This window comes from Myxocyprinus asiaticus, chromosome 34 (assembly GCF_019703515.2).
Source record: "Myxocyprinus asiaticus isolate MX2 ecotype Aquarium Trade chromosome 34, UBuf_Myxa_2, whole genome shotgun sequence".
NCBI lineage: Eukaryota > Metazoa > Chordata > Actinopteri > Cypriniformes > Catostomidae > Myxocyprinus > Myxocyprinus asiaticus.
Window position 1 is genome coordinate 25,119,886 of NC_059377.1, and position 23,190 is coordinate 25,143,075.

At 39.2% G+C, this 23,190-nt stretch overlaps 1 protein-coding gene across 5 annotated transcripts in view; it reads left to right on the forward strand.

Moving 5' to 3' along the window:
• The window catches only part of LOC127425279 (cytoplasmic dynein 1 intermediate chain 1-like), a 95,649-nt gene that overhangs the window by 53,147 nt on the left and 19,312 nt on the right, over nt 1-23,190 (forward strand). For 4 of the 5 annotated variants that reach the window (XM_051671042.1, XM_051671043.1, XM_051671044.1 and 1 more), the window contains 3 exons: nt 18,450-18,596; nt 19,963-20,076; nt 20,264-20,397. In XM_051671042.1, the coding sequence (XP_051527002.1) occupies nt 18,450-18,596; nt 19,963-20,076; nt 20,264-20,397 (395 nt within the window). Of the gene's footprint in view, nt 1-18,449; nt 18,597-19,962; nt 20,077-20,263; nt 20,398-20,743; nt 22,698-23,190 lie in introns of those variants that run through there. The other variant, XM_051671046.1, reaches the window with a different exon arrangement.

A 23,190-nucleotide genomic window follows, 5' to 3' on the forward strand; every position in this document is an offset into this window, starting at 1 on the left:
ATTCCAAGAACGGCTGAGATCGTTACATTCTGTCAACAACTTGACAGTGCCAGAGACAGAAAAGACAGACAAACTGTGGAAACTAAGACCTTGGCTCGACTCATTCAGAGAGAAGTGTCTGCAGGTTGTATCGGAAGAACACAACTCTGTGGATGAGATGATCATCCCTTTCAAGGGGAAATTCAGAGGCATAAAGCAGTATCTGTGAGGAAAGCCACACCTGTGGGGGTTCAAATTATGGGTGAGAAGTGGAATCTCTGGCATGGTCTGTGATTTTGAGGTGTACCAAGGCAGTGTCAATGGACATCGAGCCAAATCTGAACTTGGATTGTCAGGGGATGTTATGATGAAGCTTGCTTCCATGCTTCCAGAAGGGCAGAACTACAAAATCTATGCAGACAACTATTTCACCTGCGTCCCATTGGTAGTTCAGCTCCTTCGTCATGGAATTCATTACGTGGGAACAGCCAGACAGGTACGCCTACCCAACTGTAATCTTGCAGACGAGAAGAGCTTGAAGATGAATGGGAGAGGAAGCTTTGACTTCAGAGTTGAGGGGAACCACAACATCTGTGCTGTTAAATGGGTTGACAACAGGGCGGTGACACTTGTGTCATCCTTTGCTGGTCAAGAACTGTGCAGTAAATTAAGCGCTGGGACAAAGCAACCAAAACCTACACTGAAGTTGAGAGGCCTTACATTGTGGGAACTTACAACAGGTTCATGGGAGGTGTGGATTTATTGGATTCATTTGCTGCCAAATATAAGTTCCGCATAAAATCGAAACGGTGGTACCTGTACATCTTCTGGAACACCATTATTCTCGCTGTGATCAACACCTTGCTCCTCTACAAGCGAGACTGCAAAGCGCTCAAGATTTTGCCAAAAGAGATGCTGAACAGGAGACAGTTTCAGGCAGAACTAGCAGATTCTCTTATCCTGGTTAGAATGCATTTCTGCTATTTACTGTTTGTAATATGTTTAATATTTCACTGTTTATAACATATCTGACTTGTATCTTAATTTATTTTTAAAATCTTAATTGATTCTGTTCTAATCCAATTCAGGTGAACACAACTCCAATTAAACCAAAGAGAGGGTGACCATCTTCAGCTGGTGGCAGCCCAGTAACACAGACGGTGACATCAAGGAGCCTTTTGAATGCTCACAAGCGACTGTCCTCAGATGGGAGTGAACCAAACGGGACCCCAGCTAAGAGGCCATCTGCACACCCACCTGTGGACGTGCGCAGGGACATGGTTGCACATTTGCCAGTGAAGACAACAAGAGGACACTGCAGACTCTGCAAAACTGGCTACACCAATACTCTATGCTGCAAGTGCAATGTTCGTCTTTGTTTTTTGGAGGACAAGAACTGTCTTTGGGACTACCATACCTGAACTTTGGGACTAAGTCTAAGTTCAGTTTTGTAAAAACATTTTTTCCTGTTTTCCTATATTATTTATTAATAAATAACAATTCATAAAAAATATGACTGTTGTGTGATTATTATTCATGATATATACAGTTATGGGGCTACATAAGCAATCAACTGTGCAAACGAACACTTAGTTGTTCTGTATATTTGTTCAGACAATGCAAGTACAAATACATGATTTCTGCTGCCCTCCCTGACCACCGTTGTAATATTACAACGTGTAATTTAAAAATTACTAAAACGTAAAAACTTTTAAAAACCTTTTTTTCTGCATCAGAGGCCTCCTACAACAACATCTGAAAGGTGTTTTTTAAAATTTGGCCTTCACAGGGTTAAATGTGCTTAAAAATCAAGATTTTCTGCCATTGAAATCTGAAGTCTCACAAAATTCATTCCAAAACAAAAATATGCTTAAAAATCAAGATTTTAATAATCAGTGGCTTTTCCTAAAAACACATTCATGGAGGGAAAAAGACAATACATCATCAATCTCTATGCTTGGGTCTCTGTTAAGGACATTTTTATATTTGTAATGGAAAATAAGTCTAAGGCACTTTGACTTATGTACGTTTTGGAACAGCTTCTTTCTCCCAAGTTTGTTTTTTCTTTCCCTGTCCTGTCCTCCCCTCATTCATTTCACAGTGTCCACAGCTGGCTGGGGATGGTTACAAAAGGCCACTCTTTTTCAGACGGTTGAGGTGGTTTTGTTTGGTTTTGGGCTCTGTGTGGTGTGATCCTGGATGCCTGCCCTCGCTCTTTTGGGCCCATCATCACACCAGGCCCAGCTCGCCAAAAACATCACATGACCTTCTAAAGTGGGCTGCCTCTCGCCACATCAAGGGCACACCCCAAAAAACTGATCATCAATACTGTCAGCCCTCATTTCCCTTGCCTGTATTTTATTGATATCTTTTCTTTTTTTTATACCCAGGATGACTCTGTGTGAACCCCTGCTTAATGCCTGAGGCTCATTGAACAAGGCTGGCACAGAGGCATAGGAGCTTGGAGAGAGGCCCGCTCTAAGTAATACTGGTGGATGGAGTTGCATGCAAAGCTGGGTGTAGAAAGGTTTCACTAGCGCTCACAGCTTTGAGAGAGGAAGAGCAGAGACTTTAGTTCTCTATGGTTTTACTGCCTACTCTCATGTCTACATATAAGCATCACTGTAGCCAGGAGGTGAAGCTCTTTTTTTAGGATTAATTTTTTGTGTGTGTAAGCCAATGGTGATTGATGTAAGTTGAGGCTTTTGAGCTAGATGATTTGAATGGGTTAGATTCAAGGTCAAGCTGAAAGTTATAGTTTTTTTTTTGTTGTTGTAATTAACATTTTTTATGGATTCAAAGAAAAAACACAACAGAGAAAAACACAACATATGCACACCGAATCAACATCCAACTTTCAACCCTCAAAAACCTCCCTCCCCAAACACCAACCCCACCCCACCCCAAAGAACACCCCTGTGGTCACATAAAATAATACACACACACAAACAATAAAATAAAATTAAAAATATATATTTTTTTAATAATAAACATGCATAGCTAAACTAAATGTCTCCCTCCTCATCCCTTCCCCTAGAGTCCTCCAAAACTGACAAATACCTACCCCACTTCCTGAAAAATAAGTCCTCCAGCCCCAGCCTTCCATCTATCATCTTTTCATAAGCCGCCACCCTCCCCATCTCCGCACACCACTCCGGAAATGGTAGCGCTCCTTCTGACTTCCATCCCCTTCAAATAATTTGTCTGCCAATCATCACGCCAGTCAGAACGCAATTTTTTATATATTTGTCCCCCGAATGTATAACTTCCCCATCGTCCAAAATGCAAAGTCTGGGGCAAAGGAAAATTTGAGTGCCCAGAATGTCACGCAAATAATTCTGAATCTTTAACTAAAAATCTTGGATCTTAACGCATCCCCAAAAAACATGGGTTGTGTCTCCAACTTCTGATTGGCATTGTCAGCAGGTGGGTGTGTCTTTAAGACCAAGCCTATATAATCTAGAGGGGGTCCAATAAAATCTTGTAAAATCTTAAATTGCATAAGGTGAACCCTTGCATCTCTAGAGGTAGACTTGACATTTTTCAGAATCTTAGTCCACACTCCATCCTCCAATACCAAATTCAAATCTTTCTCCCATAATCTCTTAATAGAAGTTAAAGCTCCATCCCCCATACTCTGAATTAACAGGGAGTAGTACACTGATGCCTCATGACCTTTTCCAAAAGCCGCAATCACCTCTCCCAAAGCATCTGCCTCCTTTGGGGGGTGTGTGCTACTCCCAAAAATAGTACAAAGCAGGTGGCGGAATTGTAAATACCTATAAAACTGAGGTCTGGGGATCCCAAAATGTTGGACCAAGTTTTCAAACGATCTCAACACTCCACTTTCATATAGGTCACTGAGTGTAGCAACCCCCCTCACAATCCACTGTGGCCAGCAGAAAGGGGACTTGCCAATACATTATCTTGGGTTCTGCCATATGCTCGAGGCAACATTTAAATAAGTGTCCAATTTAAACAGTCTGGACACTAGTCCATACCGAGTGTAAATGCGAAATAACGTGGTGTAACTTAACTTTTCCGATTAGTTTGATAGAGATGCTTTGTAATGGCGAAATAGGGGCAAGAACTGCCTGTTCAATAACAAACCAGCGAGAGGCTCTCTCAGGTGGAATTGACCAGTGAGCCAAATGTCTGAGACTGAATAGTCTCATAGTAATAAAACAAAATCTTGGGTAGGCCTAGCCCTCCTTTGTCAGTCGGCCTATGTAACTTATTAAAATGCAATCTGGGACATTTACCATTCCAAATGAAGGACTTCGCTATGCTATCAAATTGCTTGAAATAAGAGAGGGGGACATCTACAGGGAGAGATTGTAGCAGGTAGTTAAATTTTGGAATACAATTCATTTTAATAACCTTCCCAGTCATCGATAAATGTAATGAAGCCCACATGCCCACATCGCTCGAAAATCTTTTTATTAAAGGGTCAAAATTAACACTAACTAAATCAGACAAATTTGCTGGAAATAAAATCCTCAAATACTTAATGCCCTGTTTGGGCCATTGGAAGGCGCCCGGCTGAAAAGCCGTTACTGGACAGTACGCTGTCAGAGCCAAAGCTTCGGATTTAGACCAATTAACTTTGTATCCTGAGAACTTGAAAAAGGAATTAATCTGTGGAGGCAAGGCATAGATCTAGTAGGTTCAGAGACAAATAATAAAATATCATCTGCGTAAAGCAGAAGCTTATGTGCCACACCTCCCGCCACCACCCCTGGAAAATCATCCTCCCCCCTTATTGTGGCTGCTGATGTTTCCAGGGCAAGACAGAACAATAAAGGGGAAAGAGGGCAACCCTGCCGAGTGCCCCTATCCAGAGTAAAATAATCTGAAATTAATCCATTTGTTTGTACCGCTGCTACAGGGTGTCTATAAAGTAACTTAATCCAACCAATAAATGTACTCCCGAACCCATACATTTCCAAAATCTTAAAAAGATAATCCCATTCTACCATATCAAACGCCTTTTCGGTGTCAAGTGAGATGGCAGTGACCAGAGATTGAGCATTCGCTACTGACTACATGATATTGATGAGGCGCATGATGTTATCAGAAAAGCTACAGCCCCGAATAAACCCCACCTGATCTATATGTATAAGAGATGTCATAACCTTACTTAATTGGTTAGCCAAAATTTTTGACACAATTTTTACATCTAGTTGGATCAGGGAGATTTGATGGTAACTTTTACACTCGCTTGGATCTTTGTCCTTTTTAAGAATCAGACTGATCCGGGCTTGTGTCATGGTTGGTGGAAGCTTTCCATTCTTTAATGATTCAGTATAAATTTCTAACAAAAGTGGAGCCAGTTCTGTAGCATAGGATCTAAAAAATTCTGTGGCAAAACCATCTGTCCCTGGAGCCTTGCCAGTAGGAAGGGACTTAATTATCTCGTCAAGCTTATCTCAGAATCAAGAGAGTTTTTTTGCTCAGTTGTCAGTTTAGGAAGATCTAATGGTTCCACAAAGTTTCTAATATCTTCATCAGTAGACGAAGATGTGGAACTATAAAGATCAAGATAGAACTCTTTAAAGGCATTATTAATATCAATGGCTGAGGTAAAAATTTCACCACCAGCAGATTTCACTGAGGGAATGATAGAAAGAGACTCTCTCTGCTTTATATATCTAGCCAAAAGCTTCCCTGCTTTGTCACCCGACTCAAAGTATGACTGTCTTGCCCTGAATAACCAAAACTCCACTTTCCGCGACAAAATATTATTATATCTATATTTCAATCGGGTCAATTCTCTGAGGACATCAGCTGACATACGGCGCTTCAGCTCTGCCTCTGCACTTTTAATATTCTCTTCCACCTCCACGAGTTCTCGTGCTTTGGATTTTTTGATGAATGAGGCATACTGTATGATCCGACCCCTAAGAACCGCCTTAAGTGCCTCCCAAGCCATGCCCACAGAGGATACTGAGGACCAGTTGGTCTCCATATAAACACTGATTTCAGTCTTTAACATTTGTTGGAAATCAGGATTTTGCAAAAGGGACACATTAAGGCACCAACTATATGATTTCTTTTTCTCTGTAAATGGCAACACCTCTAAACTCACCAGGACATGATCTGAGACTAAGATTTTTCCAATTGAGCAATCATCAACAGATGAAATGAGGGATTTGGATATAAAAAAAAAAAAAAAAAATCTATTCTAGAATAAATCTTATGGACTGATGAAAAAAATGTATAGTCCCTACCAGATGGGTTCAAAAGTCTCCAAATATCCGTAAGATCAAGATTTTTACACATCCTGTGAAGCATCAATGTTGCTCTAGGGGTTTTATACACTTTTGCTTCACAGTGATCAAGGACTGAGTCCATCAAAAGATTAAAGTCTCCTCCTAATATCATATCATGAGGGGTGCCAGCGGTTTGCAGCATCCCTTCAAGATCTATAAAAAAGCCCTGATCATCAGCATTAGGTGCGTAAATATTAGCCAAAATCAAACTTTGCCCTTGAATTTCATCTAAAACAATAATGACTCTCCCTAATTTATCTTTAGTCTGTTTGAGACATTTGAATTGTAGATGTTTATTAATCAGTATAATGACTCCCTTGCTCTTACTTGAGCCAGCACTAAAAAAAACATGTCCATGCCATATCTTCCCAAATTTTTCAGCTTCCTGTGGGGAGAGATGTGTTTCTTGAAGAAACACTATATCATATTTCTTACGTTTAAGAAAAGAAATAACCTTCCTTCTTTTTATGGGGTGCCCCAACCCATTTACATTCCATGTGGAGAGAGATAGTACACTTATTAACATCTGACATTTTGATATAGTAGAAAAAATAAATTGTGTGTCAAAAACAAAATTATAAAGACCACATTCCCCATTAGTGAAACAATCAACCCCCGAACATCCCCCCGAACAAAACAAACAGAAAAAAGAAAAACGTGCGCATTAACCCCGTGCACGAAAGCGCCAACCGGCGACAATCCCTCTAAACTCAAAAGGTCCACGAGCCCCCACGACAACTTTGCCATCGGATTGCTCAATTTTGCCTCACAAATTTGTGAGGCAAAATTACATAACAGAAAATACTTTGTAAAATAAACCCCAGCCAATAGGAAGAATGAACACAAAGAATGTGTAGATTCATTCACAGAACTGTCTCAAAGGTGTGATCTTCCACAAAACAAATTCCAGCTGATATAAAACCGTTCAGATTCCTCGGACAGACAAACGAATGTTCAGTGAGCTGGCTGTTATGAGTTCAGCGGATGACGTAATCATTCCAATATCCCGTAAAAATACTCAACAAAACAAACTCCAGCCAGCAGGAGGAATAAGCATGAAGAACGAACAGATTAATCCACAGCTGTTCCAAAGGAGTGTTATTCAATAGAACAAGCTCCAGCTGCTAGGCGGAACCAATAAAAAAATAAACAAAACCGGCATCCCGGTTCCCCGGATGGTCGAGTCAATACACTCGGAGGCCGCATAAAAGTATATACCATGACTTACACAATCCATCAACTTTATAAAAGACAACCTTTGTGTGAGCATGTAGATATTATGCGGTCATCCATAGTGTCCACTCTCAAACTGACCAGGAACTTCAATGCAAAAGTAATCTTTTGTCAATGCAAAAGTTTCTTTAAGGAAAAGAGTTATTCACAAAACAAACTCCAATCGCTTGGCGGAGCCAACGCAAATAGAAAAAAGAAACCACAATGATGCCCAGCTTCCTCAAAAGCCAGAGTAAGTACAGTGAGTCGACCCACTCACATGAGAAACACCCAATGGTTTACTCACCCATTGATTCAATAAAAGACATTGCCTAATTGGGACATGTAAATACTTTGCCACCGTCCTTCGTTTCTATTCTCAGTTTGGCCGGAAACATCAGAGCAAAAGTGATCTTTCGCCGATGTAAGAGTTTCTTACATTCCTTGAACCAATCACGTTTCTCTTGTCAAACTCGCAAAGTCCGTGAACAAGAAAATATATGGTTCTTCCAAGAAAGCTTCCCTTTGCTCCATGCCTGGTGCAACACAAGATCTTTATCGGATGATCTCAGAAATCTGGCCAGAATTGATTGGGGCCTATCTCCCTCAGCAAATCTGTGAGCTGGGACTCTGTGAGCTCGCTCGATTTCCAGCTTGTGGCCTGTTATGTCGAGCAGACTCGGGAAAGTTCGTCTAGGAATTTCACCATATCTCTGCCCTCCTCATGCTCAGGAATTCCAACAATTCGAACGTTATTCCTGCGGCTTCTATTCTCAAGATCTTCAAGCTTTTCAAGGAGATGTTCCAAATCATCTTTGGTCGTGGTTAGTTCCCTCTCTGAAGATTCCAGACAATCGATTCATCTCTCAACATCAGTTACTCTTGTAACTAATTTTATTTCCATCACAGTAATCGATCAATGTATTACAGCAAGATCCTCCAAGTCAGCAAGAACCTTCGTCAACATCACCGACATGTCGGACAACTGACGCTGGATCACCTCTCCCGCCGTGCCATCCATTCTTTGCAATGTTTTGCCTCAAAGAGCAAATGTGTAACTGGGTGTATCAAATTTCACCAGATTATAACATGAAAATATTAAAAAATTTAGCAAAGTGCGCAGAGCTTGTCGCTCACACGTCTGCTTCTTGCATGGCGTCACATGACCCTCCCGAATGTTATAGTTTGATTTTAGAACATGTTGAATGAAATAAGATGAAATTCTAGAACAAGCTAAGACCATTTCAGCAAAAACCAAATTGCCTAAACTTTGATTTGGGCAAGGAACCAAATACTTCAAATTTCATATAGAAATCTGCTGATCATTTTGTGATTTCCTTTGTATGTATTTTGGGCTTTTATAAGTGCACTGCCAAGTGAAAAAAAAAGAAAAGGTAATTGTAAAGTGTGTAATTTCTCCATGAAAAGCACCAGGTCAAACAGGTTTCTCGAACATCCCTGCATCTTGCGTTGGTTGGAGAAACAGATAGGCCCACCCCAAACTCACGCCATTGGTTGATCCAATTTTGATAGTGCCACAGAGGAAATAATTTTGGGGAAATCAATCTACGAATGGCTTATTTATAGTAAAAAATTATACACTTCATTAGGGATGTCTAAAAATATCGATTTTTCCAATGCATCACTATCTTAATTTGAATGATCTCGATATCGATTCTTAAATCCCAAGATCGATCTTTTAATCTGTGCGCAACCCTACACTATAATGAGAGGAAATCACTCGTATTTACAACCAAATTTCACACTATGCATCTTAAATGTACAGTATATATTTGACAACTGGCTGGTGTATTTTTACATTTCACTCACCAGTAATTGTGTAATATAGTGGTGGAGTATTCAACAATGAAATCCTTTCACTGCGTGTTGAGAGTAAAAGTTGTTCCATGTAATGTGTGTCCAAAGACAAGATCCACGTGACCCATTTGCCATTGAATAATGTCTCTTTTAATACCCTTTCTGTTCTTTACAGTTGTTGATCAAAAACAACCAAAAATAAACATTTAATTCTTATCATGCATGGCACAGATGAGGTAAAGCCATTAGATGAGGTAAAGCCATCTCTCTCGGTAACATGCACTCATCTACAGACGCTCTTTACAGAAATGCCGGTTTTGGTAAAGAGACAGTACTGGTTTTAGCACGTGTTCAACAAATCAATGTAAATACTTGTAAATAGTACAAAATATGCAATTAAACAATAAACATAAAAAAAAAATAATATATAAAATTAAATATCTTATTATTGATTGGATACATAGATTTGTTCATTTTTAAAAAGCAAAAATGTGACCAAAATGATGAAAAAAAAAAAAAATAGAATTAGTAAAATTTATATTTTCGTAATGTACCTAGTAAGAAGGTCCCCTGTATAATTAACAGTATTAACTGGGAGAGCATTTCTTTCATATGTAAGCAAAAGGGACATTATAACTGAAATATACACATATGAATCGAAATCATAATTGAATCATATCAAAAGCTTGTGAATAGTAATCAAATAGGGAAATCTGTATCAATACCCAGCCCTACACTTCATCTTTAAGAATAAAGTAGTGCTGTCAGTTGATTAAATTTTTTAATCGTGATTATCGCACAATGTTTTTGTTATTTAATCGCGATTAATTGCAGATTTTGAAAGTGCTGAAATTTGACACTATATATACTTATTTTATTGTCAAAATGTATTTATTTCCATTTTAGGAAAGAACATTTTTTTTTTTTTTTAGCAATATAATGCTTTATTAACATTTTCCAGACAAAGCCTTATACAGTATTAAGATAGAAATGCACTAAAATAGCTTCAATTCAAGTAATATTAAATGTCTCCTGAAGTTTAAGTGGGAGTTTGACTAATTTAAAGAACTAGTCCCCCCATAGGTTGCATATTCATTGCAGTGTGCATCAAATCTCTTAAACTCTCATCCTCCACAATATTAATCTGCCTGGTAGACTGTAAATATCAACTTTGTTACAGCAGTCGTGAAGCCGAGTTCATGATTCACATCAGAGCATCAACGCCAGTGTTGAGCGCCGCTTTGAACTCACTATGAAAAGCACTTGCAAACAAACACATCTAATTCTGCATTTCTGGTAATAGTTGAGACTTGATGTGCTTCTGTGGGCTGAAAAATACTTGATTTCTATCATAAGTGCTGTCAGAGATTCTTTTATTTAAAGAAATGAAAACCTATCATAGTAGAGAACATATCAGTCAACTAGCGTGTTACAACAGTACCGCCCATAGAAAGTCTATGGGACCGCCACATTATGCTAAGCTTGTAGGTGCTCTTGGTAGAAGGGCTCTGGCATGTGTGTGTTTTGAAGTGTGTGTCAGTGTAATGACTCCGTGCGGACACATTACAAAGGTTCCGTCCTTCCCAATATGTGTTTATGCTGTATTAACAGTAAATGTGTTAATCGCGATTAAAAACTTTTTTCATTAATTGCATGCATTCATTCTGACACCCCTAGTATAAAATTACATTTCATACAGATTTGACTATGCTTGCTTACCTTTGAAAATATGTTCTATTTTTATCGATCGGGAGGCAGTAATACTCCCTTCATTGTACGAAGGTAAAATAAAAAAAGAGAGCACTACCCGCATTGACTGGCTTAGTTTCCATTGTTCTCTGAAACGGAGATATGGTATTACATGGCCTGTGCCAGTAACCGCAGAGTGACAAAATCTGTGGGGTGCCGTTTGGAGGAAAAAAGAGGGAGAGAGAGTGAAGGATGCTGGTGGAAGACAGAGGAGTGCATCTGGAGCTGATAAGCTTTGCTGAGATCCACATGATTGTGGTGCTTCAGGCAGTGTTGCCAACTATTTCTCATGGGAAGTCGCCAAAGGCTCGCTGAAATGTTGCTAAAAGTAGCTAAATCACGTGAGGACATAATTTAATATGTAAAACTTCAAATTTACATATGTAAATGAATAATAATTATTTAAAGGTGTAGAACCATATATATATACATATAACATTTAGCTATCACTAATTGAATTTGAACATTGAACTTGAACATTCAGACTGTGGGGGATTTCTATTTATTTTTTTATTTTTTTATTTATTTATTTTGTTTTGTAATTAAACTGCATTATTGAACAATGACAAAGTTCAAAATGATCCTAGCAATAGCAACCAGGGGTAGGCAGCAGTGTAGTGTTGGGGATGTTTTTGTTATTATTTATTTGGATACATGGATCTACTGTATATGCAGTGGTCCGACGTGTTATATTGCTTCCCCCCCCCCACAACTGCCCCTGGCATGCACGTGAATTGAGGTTGAGATTGTCACAACAAATACCAACAACACGTAAGCTCATCAGTCATTCGATTTATAGAACATCTGTATGTGCATACATAAATCCAACTCCTGATGGCATGCAGGTCAGTCATATTACTTGAAAAACAAAGGGGTGCGCTAGAACACTGAGAAAAATGAGACATCATTCACGATAGACCTGATGTTTTTTGTGTCACCAGATGTGGAAGAACGTTGCTAAAGTTGTCTATAAAAGTTGCTAAAATTGTCGCTAGTCACTAGATTGCTCTTTTACTCGATAAATCTAGCGAAGAAATCACTAATATAGCAATACTGGCTTCAGGAGAGGCGGCAGTTAATGTACTATTTGTTACACAGTCACCCCCTCCCTGATGACTACCTGCAAAAAGGGGGCAACAAAGAAGGGAGTGTTCCCTTCTTTCCCCTAATACCATCTCTCCTCAAGGGTTTAGTCCGGTGGATTATCACATACTGATACTTTCCCATTGATATTATCATGTGCCATTCACTTAATGCTAGTGAAACCCATTAAACTGCAGAAAAGGGATTGTTTTCACTTGCATTTTCACTTGTCAATTGTAATATCATCAAAGCTCCAGGTTGTCAGACATTGAGCTGTGCTTGTAATAGGGGTTGCACGACTTCTGATTTGTAATAGTCGACTATTTGAGCCCATTAGTCGAGTCAAATTTGACTAGTCTTGATGTCATTGACACCTGAGGGTGAAATTATGAGTGACGGTCTGAGTGTTGTTTTGTATGTGAAAGGATTGGATGGAAAAAACATCAACCATTATGTTATCTCCTCATAAGCACCTTTTTATTAGAAATGTGCGACAGTAGGTAGGTAGATGTCGAGCTGTAACTTAGACAAAGTTAACATAAGTGTCTGAACATATTTTAGTTTTGCCTGAACTACCTGTAGCTGCAGGCAGTTCCCTCTCCTCTTGCAGCCACTTGTTCAGATCATTACGGGTGGACACGGGATCTGTTGTGCAGGATGGGGATGCATTCAGTCATGTCATCATACTCAAATTTGAAGCACTTATCTGATTGTCACCGAATCGTGTTCTTGTACAAGTGAACAGCAACCAGGTCAGATGTCCAAACACACAAAGTTTTGCTGATCATGTTGAAAATCACTAACTAGCGCTAGCAGGTACCTTTTTAAATGATAATGCATAGCACTAGTATTTCTGTTATACTATATTTGAAGGCCACTTTGCATATATTGGAGGTTACTGTAGCATCTGTGTCATCTTTATCAAAGTACGTTTGAGCCACTTCGCTCTTTCAGTGCAGAGCCATCGGCCTCCACACATGCTGGAAAGTTTCCGAAATGTAGGATGGCAGAGGAAAAGTATTTATATTCATGAGTAAAGCGATAACTGATCGGACGGTTCGGTAATATTCATCAGGTAAGCGCTACCTTATTGGTCAGAGAAATTATAACCCAACCCCTAAACCTTCAGTAACCCTAACAAATCAGGTAGCGCTTTCCTCATTAATATTAATGAGTCTTCCCTTGCCATAATATAGTACGTTTCGGAAATCCACCACACGTTGTATTTCCTACAGATGTGTTTTGTGAATCACATGAAAAGGGATTAATTGACTTCAGACTGACAGTGTCGACTACATTAGTTATAATAAGCCATTGAATTTCAGTGTACAAGTGTACATAGACAAAGCTGCATTGCTATTGCTAAAGTGTCAAAAAAAAAAGCTATATGCATCCCCACAAATAGAGCAGAACGCAGGTGTCTCAAGATGCGTTTTTAACAGTTGAAGTTCTTTTTAACTTGACAGGCTAAAATAACAGTGAGATGCAGCACAACGGTCAAAGACATCTGTCTAGCGAATGTTTACATAGGAAAACAATTGAAAAATAGCATGGAAAGATGCAAAAATGTGTTTCCATGCTGGTCCTAGCTGGTTTATTGCTGGTTAGAGCTAATTTGGCATGGTCTAGCTGATGGACCAGAAAAGCTTATTTATTCACAAGCAAAAAAATGCCTGTTGCCAGAGCCTTATTGAAATGGGTAGTGCTGGTTTACCAAGGGAGGCTTGTGGGCTAAGATAGCCTGGTGGGGATATCAGCATCCAAAACACAACATCTGCTGGTTGTGTTTTCAACAGGGATGTTTACTGTAATATTGACAAATTGCTGTTTTTCCAAATTGGGTGGACGTTTTCACTCTCCCCCTGGGATACACACCCCTGAATGTTTATGTACTTTGGTGCCATTTGAAGCAGGTCACTGACCTAAAATCTTAGTAGTTTCAAGAAATGTGACATAAATCTGCTACAGAAAGACAGCAGAACTTCTTATGAAAAGATCCCTTTCATTAGTCGACCGCATGCACCCTTATGACATCCTTACAGTTAGCGGAACTATAATCCACTGCCTAGTTTCCCATTTGGCGGAACCAGCCAACCAGCCTATTAGGACAAATTGAGCTAATTCCAGTAGCGAAAGCCTGCATGTGCAGCACAGTGCTTGAATCGTGGTGTTTATGGGCCTCCATGGTAAAGCTAAGGAGTTAGTTTCAGGATCCCTGCATTGAAGATTGAAGAGGAGGCATATGGTGTGAATATACAGCCTTTTCATGCCTTTTCCTCTTTGCGTTTTGCGCCTTTGCCATGTTTAGATTATGACTTTAAAGAGAGTTCAAATACTCGTCATATTTATCTGTGCTTCGTAATGGAGCAAAAGGTCTCTTTGGATTTATGTGGTTACAGTAATGAGGCAAGTATACATCAGATGTTTTATACAGTTAGATTGCTGTATGACATGTTATTCATCACTAAGCCAATTATGACTCCCTTACTGTGATGACCAATGTCGAGTAGTAAACAGTAAAATCCGTTTAAATGATGTGCACATATGACAACAATCTACATCAAAATGGAAAGAAAGAAATTAAATATTTCAAAGCTCATCCAATTAAAAGTTATCTAATACAGTGGTTCTCAACTGGTGGGTCGTGACCCAAAAAGAGATCGCAGGTTTGTTCTGATAGGGTCAAAAGCAGCAGGGACAAGCAATGCTATTAAGTACACAATGAAGATCGCGATGCATTGGAAAATTGGTACTTTTACCCACCCCTAGTGGGAAGGACAATGAAATATTTAGCTGACAGAATCTTCTCATTTGGGTGAACTATCCTTTTAAGCCTTTAGACTTAGTATCTTCAAGGACAGATCGATTCTTTAGTCAGAGGTTGATGCGGGACACAGTGATGATAACACAGTAGACGAGTCTGATAAAAACAGAGGCCTGCAGTGTATAAAGAGGCCAGAGACGGCTGTGATTGGCTGTTGGCTGGACTGCTCTCCTGAGCTGAGGTTTCAGGTTACAATACTTCATTAAGTCTCTGATTAATGGCTTCATAGTGGAGTTATTACCCTCTTGTTGTGGTGACCCCAGCTCATGTTCATTAGCCCAGTAATGAAGAGCTGGTCTGAGGAGCGTGTCCCTGACACATGACTATAAGAGAGAGAAGAAAGAGAGATGGTTCAGAGGTCGGCCTTGTGGCTCTGATTGAAATAGCCGAGTGTTTGAACAGCAATGCACTCCTGCCTCACTGTTAGTATTCAGGACTGACTGATCATTAATCACAGAACAGAGATCCTTTTCCAGCAGTACTAGCAATTAGACTAATCAAGGCTTGAGTGAAACTTTTCAACCTCTTTAAACATACTAATCAATTTATTAACTGAAATGCTGGCTTTTCATGTCCAGTTACTGTATTATTGCAGCCGGTGGACAGTGCAAAAGTCATTTTCTTAGTGTTTTTTCCAGTAAAAATATCTTAACATCCTTAAGTCAAGATATGTTTACTTGAAAAGCAAAATTATGTAAGATATTAAGTCTTGTTTGTTGATTAAGGTTTATGGCTAAAACAATTTCTCAACCAGCAAGTTTTGATGATGCAGCATGGCTGTGTTGGTTCACCAGCTAGACCAATACCAAACCATCACTAACCAGCAAAAACCAGCCTGGACCAGCATGGAAATTCATGCTGGTCTTTTCTGCAGGCGGTATAATGCAATGCAAGCAGGGTAGTAACCACCATGGGCACATCACCCCCAAAATTCTGAATAGTTGTTGATCAATTTGAGTTTTTCAATGACCGATTCTAAAACATTTTCATCCCCCTTCCTCAAAACTTGGATATTTGGTTTCATCCTTACATGCAAGTTACTGTTTTTTTTTTTTTTTCATGATAATACTGTAGTCCTCATGATATCGCCCAGTCAGGCCTCAGTCAATCACACAGTCAGATGTATTTCTGAGTTTCCAAATAATCTCCAGTGCAACCATCAAACACTTTTGTCTTAATGCATTTAAACTTTAAACCAGATTTGCCTGTGCGTCCTGAGTGTAAATAAACTCCACTCCAGGATCTTTTTTATTTCTGATGGTCGAGTCTCGCCTTTATTTTTACCCTTCCAACTTGGTTTATTTTAAGTCCTTTTAAAAAACCACCTCACATGTGGGGCTGCTCTCTAACCCTTTTGGAAGCTGTATTTTTTTAGAGGGGGCAACGAATGAAAGAAAAGAGAAGTGTGTTTTCTTTTTCTCTGGTTTGTTTTCCAGTCACTTTAAAATGAACTCAGGGTGCATGACTGGCCGGCCGCAGATGGTGCGGTGTAGGAATGGAGACAGTTTCTCTGTCATAGTCTTTGCTTTACAGACGACTGGAGAGCGCTATGAAAACAATGTCTCTTACACTTGTGTCCTGCTGCTGTCACACCCAACCAAAAAGGGCAGTGTTGCAAGTAAAACAAAATAATGTTGTCTCGTTCTTGTCAGTAATTGGTCTGCTGAAATAATTGTAAAAATGCTTAGTATGGGGCACGAGATGTACTAAAGAGAATTCTGTGTGAAAATATGCTTAAGGGCAAATTATGTGAAACGCACTGAAGAGGAACCAAAAACTCAATAAAAGTGAAGACGGAGGGAAAGTTCAAGGCCAAGGCTGTCACAACAAAACGCTCTTTGCTCTACTGCTCTCTGTTTATGATGCTGTAATATAAAACTGCTACTCCCTCAATCCTTAACATAGATTGGTACTTTGCCCAAAACCCTCCCCTACATGAGACCTTTATAGTGACCTTTATAGTGAAACTGAAAATCCAGTTTATGCTGGTAGCTGTTTCCTAACTGGTTTCTAGCTAGTTGTGAGCAGGTCCCAGCTGGTCATTAGCTTTTCATCCAGGTACCATTTTCCAATTTACCATTTTAAGATGATATAACCAGATGGTAGCTTGTTTGTTGCTAGTCCAAGATGGTCTAACAGCTTGGTCTAGCTAATAACCAGATTGGACCAGCTAATGACCATCTTGAACAATATTATAACCATCTTGAGCCAGTTAATGTCCAGCTGGGCCAGCTAATAACCAGCTTGGACTAGTTAATGTCCAGCTTGGACAAGCTAATAACCACCTTAGACCAGCTAATGACCAGTTTGGACCAGTTAACCAGCCTGGAACAGCTAATAACCAGCTTAGACCAGTTAATGACCAGCTTGGACCACCTAATGACCCGTTTGGACCAGCTAATAAGCAGGTTGGACCAAGTAATAACCAGTTTAGACCAGCTAATGGCCAGCTTGGACCAGATAATAACCAGCTTGGACCAGTTAATGATCAGCTTGGACCAGTTAATGACCAGCTTGGAACTGCTAATGAACTGCTTGGACCAGTTAACCAGCTTGGAGCAGCTAATAACCAACTTGAACTAGCTAATTACCAACTTGAACCAGCTAATGATCGCTTGCATCAGCTAATGATCAGCTTGGACCAGCTAATAAGCAGCTTGGATCAAGTAATAACCACTTTAGACCAGCTAATGATCAGCTTGGCCCAATAATAACCAGCTTGAACCAGTTAATAACCAGCTTGGACCAGCTAAAGACCAGCTTGGCCTAGCTAATAAGCAGCTTGGACCCATTAATAACCAGCTAATGACCAGCTTGGACCAGCTAATAACCAGCTTGGACCAGCTAATAACCTTTTGGACAAGTTAATAACCAGCTTGGACAAGGAATAACCAGCTTAGACCAGTTAATTACCAGCTTGGAACAGCTACTGACCTGCTTGGACCTGTTAACCAGCTTGGACCAGCTAATAACCAGCTTGAACCAGGTAATGATCAGCTTGAATCAGCTAATGAGCATCTTGGACCAGTTAACAAGCAGCTTGGGCAAAGTAATAACCAGCTTGGACCAGCTAATAACCAGCTTGAACCAGCTAATAACCAGCTTGGATCAGTTAATAACCAGCTTGGACCAGCTTATACCTGTTAATGACCAGCTTGAAGCAGCTAATAATCAGCTTGGACCAGTTAATGAGCAGCTTGGACCAGCTTATATCAGCTAATTACCAGATTGAACCAATTTATAACCAGCTTGGACCAGTTAATGACCAGCTTGGAGCAGCTAATAATCAGCTTGGACCACTTAATGACCATCTTGGACCAGCTATAAACCAGCTATCATGTTCCAAAACACAGCTACCAGTTTAAGCTATGTTTCTCAGCAAAGTTTTAACCAGCTCTCACTCTCTTTTTCTTTCTCTTTCCCTCTCTCCCTCCATCTTTCTCTCTTTGAGTATTTTTTCTGTCTTTTCCTTTTTTTATCTTAAAGATGTTGTTTTTTCATCTTCTCTCCAGTCTCCAGTGGTGTCTGTGGGTTTTGCTCGGTTTCATCCTAACCTGTTGGTGGGTGGCACATACTCAGGGCAAATTGTTCTCTGGGACAACAGAAGCCACAGGAGAACACCAGTCCAGAGGACCCCCCTGTCTGCTGCTGCACACACAGTAAGACCCAAGCAACACCCTAAATCAGAAGTCTTCAACCTTTTTTAGACCAAGGACCTCTTGGTGGATTGAGCCTGAATAGGGACCATGACGTTACATATTGATTAATTTTGAGTGTTGAATTGAATTGAAGTCTGGCCTATAAAAACAAGTGCATAGTACCATATTAATGTATTAACCATACATACAGTACTTTATGATGTTTAAATTACAAAGCATTAAAATAATAATTGATTTACAGGGTCATATACTTTTACATGTGCATATTACTTTTTAATATTTCTTAATACACTTGAATGTGGGAAGGACAATGAAATATTTAGCTAAACATTAGAATCATAACTTTAGCTTTGGTTGAAGTTAAATTAATATTGCATTTTTGTTTAATGCATATTTTAATTTTTTCACCAAAAGTTGTTTGCAATCAAACAGTAAGTAGCAGACTCTGTGGATTGTGAATCCCCAGTTAAAGATCCCTGCAGAACAGATATAATCATCCTTGTTAAACTTCATAATAGATTCAGTCAAGTGTTTTCATAGTGTCTTATACAATCATATTAAATAAAGCTGCTGCATTTAGTCTTCTTTAGTGCAAAAGGCTGCCCACCATCTTCCCTGGGTCAGACTAAGTCTGTCAGCACAGTCAGGCTCAATGAGCCCCATCTAACTCCTTGTCATGCAATAAAGACAGTAAAGCCTAGTGGCTGAGCAAAGGGATGTCCATAGACCCTTATTGTGCTCAGTTACCACACACATGGCCCCTGAATGCCATACATGCTGAGGGTTTAAACTTCCGTGCCCTCAATAATGAAACCCTATGTCCCGACTGCCGTCTCACCACTCCACCGGGCCCTCTCAAAGAGCCTATTGTTGGCCAAAAAAACAAAAATCCAATTGACAGCAATAACGACATAATGGATTAACACAATCAACTGTATATGCAGACCGGCAGATGCCCGGGCCAGGTTAGTTCACAGGCTATGTATTGTGTCTGTGTAGACATTCAGTTTATAGCCTTTATTAAAGGCCAATCCCTAGATACACTACATGGCCAAAAGTATGTGGAGACCCAAACATCACACCCTTAATTTCAAAACTTGGGTATTAATAGGCAGTACTCCAGACTCAGTAAACCACTTCTTTATGGACCTCGCTTTGTGCACAGGGACATTGTCATATTGAAACAGAAAAGTGGGTGTAGTTGAGATAGCCCAACATGTTAATTAGAAGTGGGTATCCACATGTGTTGTATTGTAACATGTTTGCAGGGCATAAAAGTGATAGATAAAGAATTTCATGCTTTCTTGAATTCCTCAGATTTATTAGACAATTTGGAACATGAAACATGCTTTTTCTCTTATTGAAGCACCCCGTGTACTGCGTAAATGTGGTTGGCACCCAGAACGCCAACAACTTGATCACTGTATCCACAGACGGCAGGATGTGTTCCTGGAGTCTGGATATGCTGTCACAGCCTCAGGTCAGTGCTGACACAGCTCTGACACATTTACTCATGCATGACACTGTACCAGTGTCAATCACATCACCTTTTAGGATCTGTATAAAGGTCAACTTGCTTGCAGCCATTGTCTTTTATTAGTATTAATACATGTTATATATAGTTACATCAGTCCTGTATGTTGAATTGTGAAGTGTTTGTGTTGAAGGAGAGCATGGAGCTGGTGTATAATAAATCTAAGCCAGTGGCCGTGACTGGGATGGCCTTCCCTACTGGAGATGTCAATAATTATATAGTTGGCAGTGAGGAGGGAACGGTGTATACAGCATCCAGACATGGCAGGTGAGTGGCACATACTAGGGGTGTGTGTTATTACCAAAAAATTATATCACAGTATGAGTACTTTTATTGTATATAAAGTACTTTTATATATTAATATTGTTTCGAAATATACACATTGAGCACTTTATTTGGAACAATATGGTCCTAATAAAGTGCCCGATGTGGTCTTCTGCTGTTATAGCCCATCCGCCTCAAGTTTTGACATGTTGTGCATTCCTAGATGCTATTCTGCTCACTACAATTATACAGAGTGGCTATCTGAGTTTCTGTAGCCTTTCTGTCAGCTCGAACCAGTCTGGCCATTCTCTGTTGACCTCTCTCATCAACAAAGTGTTTCCTTCTGCAGAACTGCCACACACTGGATGTTTTTTGTTTTTGGCACCATTCTGAGTAAACTCTACAGACTGTTGTGCGTGAAAATCCCAGGAGATCAGCAGTTACAGAAATACTCAAACCAGCCCATCTGGCACCAACAATCATGCCACGGTCTAAATCACTTGATCACATTTTTTCCCCATTCTGATGGTTGATGTGAACATTAACTGAAGCTCCTGACCCGGATCTGCATGATTTTATGCACTGCAATGCTGCCACATGATTGGCTGATTAGATAATCTCATGAATATTTAGGTGTACAGTGCTCAGTAATAAAGTGCTCAGTGAGTGTACATCATAATATAGTTATTTTTGCTGGATATTAAAAAAAATGGTTTATCTTAGAAATAACAATGTGGTAATGGCTAATTTATCATAATCAAGTGAATTAAATACATTACAAATGATAGAAAGGCCTATATCATTTTTTTATTCTTTGGAACTTGTTACATGCATGTATGAATCTTGTCAACAAAATTGCTGCCGAAAAAGTTAGTTGACGAAATGTTATTTGTAGAGCTCTCAAAGTTAACGCGTTAACGCATGCAATTCATTTATAAAGTTTAATGAGTTATTATTTCTTAATCATGATTAAGACATTTACCGTTATTAAAGCATGAACCAGCATATAAACTGGTCGGAGCAGGGCTGAACCTTTGTGATGTGTCCACCTGGAGTCATTACACTGATGCACACACCACAAACACACACACCAGTCATGTCAGTGATCAAATGATGGAGAAGGAGCTCTCAACACTATTTGTTGTATATAAGTCAAGTCAAGTCAAGCGGTGCTCGACGCTGGCATTGACGCTGGCATTGACGCTGGCATTGACGTCCTGATGCGAATGGAGAATGCGGCTTCATGGTTGCTTTAGCAAAAGGGATGGCCACAGCCTGTGGAGGATGAGAGTTTAAGAGATTTAATGAGCATTGCAATGAATTTGCAACCTAAGATTGCATATTTCTTTCTATTAGTCAACCTCCCACTTAGACTTTGGGAAATGTTTATTGTTACTTGAACTGGTGCATTTCTATCTTTTTTAACATTTTCCAAACAAAGCCTTCCACAGTATAAAACATTATATTGTTACACATTGTTTTGTTTCCTTTCCTAAGAAGGAAATAAGTGCATTTTGACAGTAAAATAAGAATATATAGAGTAAAATTTCTGCACTTTAAAAATCTGTGATTAATCACGATTAACAATTTTAATCGACTGACAGCACTAGTTTTTGGATTTTGTCAATGATAACAAAGACGAGAGGAAAAAGAGACATCATGAGGATAATCAAACGGTTTTAATTAAACCTGTAGATGAAAAAGCATGTCTAAACATGAGGAATTCACATCAGAGAAACTTCTAAAAAGTAGCAAATACTTCAGTATATTCATTATATGCTATTATTTCAGGAGCTCAGGACAGTTTTATCATGTTGTTTAATCTTACATATTAAAGATTTTAATTTGAAACGTTTAAATACTTGTAAGTAGTTTAGACATTTATCAGTTTATTTGAATATTTTGTTGAAGTTTAGTGTGTTACCATTTTATTCATTTATTTGTCATTTCGCACATTATTGTCAACTAAAATGTTATGTTGAAAGTAAGAAATTTTCATCAAAAAATGTAAAGAACATTATGAAAGTAACACTGGATACATGCAAAACAAAAGGTAAGATTATCCATAAATTAAAATAATAAGTCTGGAATCAGTTGTCATGTGTATTCTGTTGATTCATGTCTTTTATTTTGAAATGTTTAGTTCCTGTTTCCCTTGTCATGTGATTTCTGTTTTCCCTCCATGTTCATGTGTCATGTTTTCATTGGTTTATTGTTTAATTAGCTTGTTATGAGTTCTGTTTGTTCATTGGTTTATGTTCTCCCATGTCTTGTATTTAAGCCCTCATGTTTGCATTTTCTAGTTGTCAAGTATTGAATGAATGTGAATGTATGTGTTTGGTCAAGTCCATGTTTTGTAGTCAGGGTTATTGGTTCTCACTTTGTAAATAAACTGCACTTGGGTTCTCTACACTATGCCGTCGTCATCATCATTGCCAGCAGCCAGCACACGTTACATCAGTGCAAAAAAGCTTCACATTATGTAACCTTTAAGTTCAAAACAAAAGACTTTAAACAGGAAAAACGACTAATATTTAAAACGGATAGTTGAACTCTAAATGCTGATTATATGAGCCACATACAGTATATGCACAACTGTGCCCAGCAACTGTAAACAACTAATCGTTGTGCCTAACACCCCCCCTTAATAACAAGTTCTTTCTTGTCTTGAATTGTTTGGGACCCATCCTGCTCGGTTTTTATGTATTTCTTAATGCTTCTTTGTCACTCTCGCACATTAAATAATGTAAAGCAGTCCTGCCCGCTGAAAGCTGTGCAAATCTCTACCAAATGACA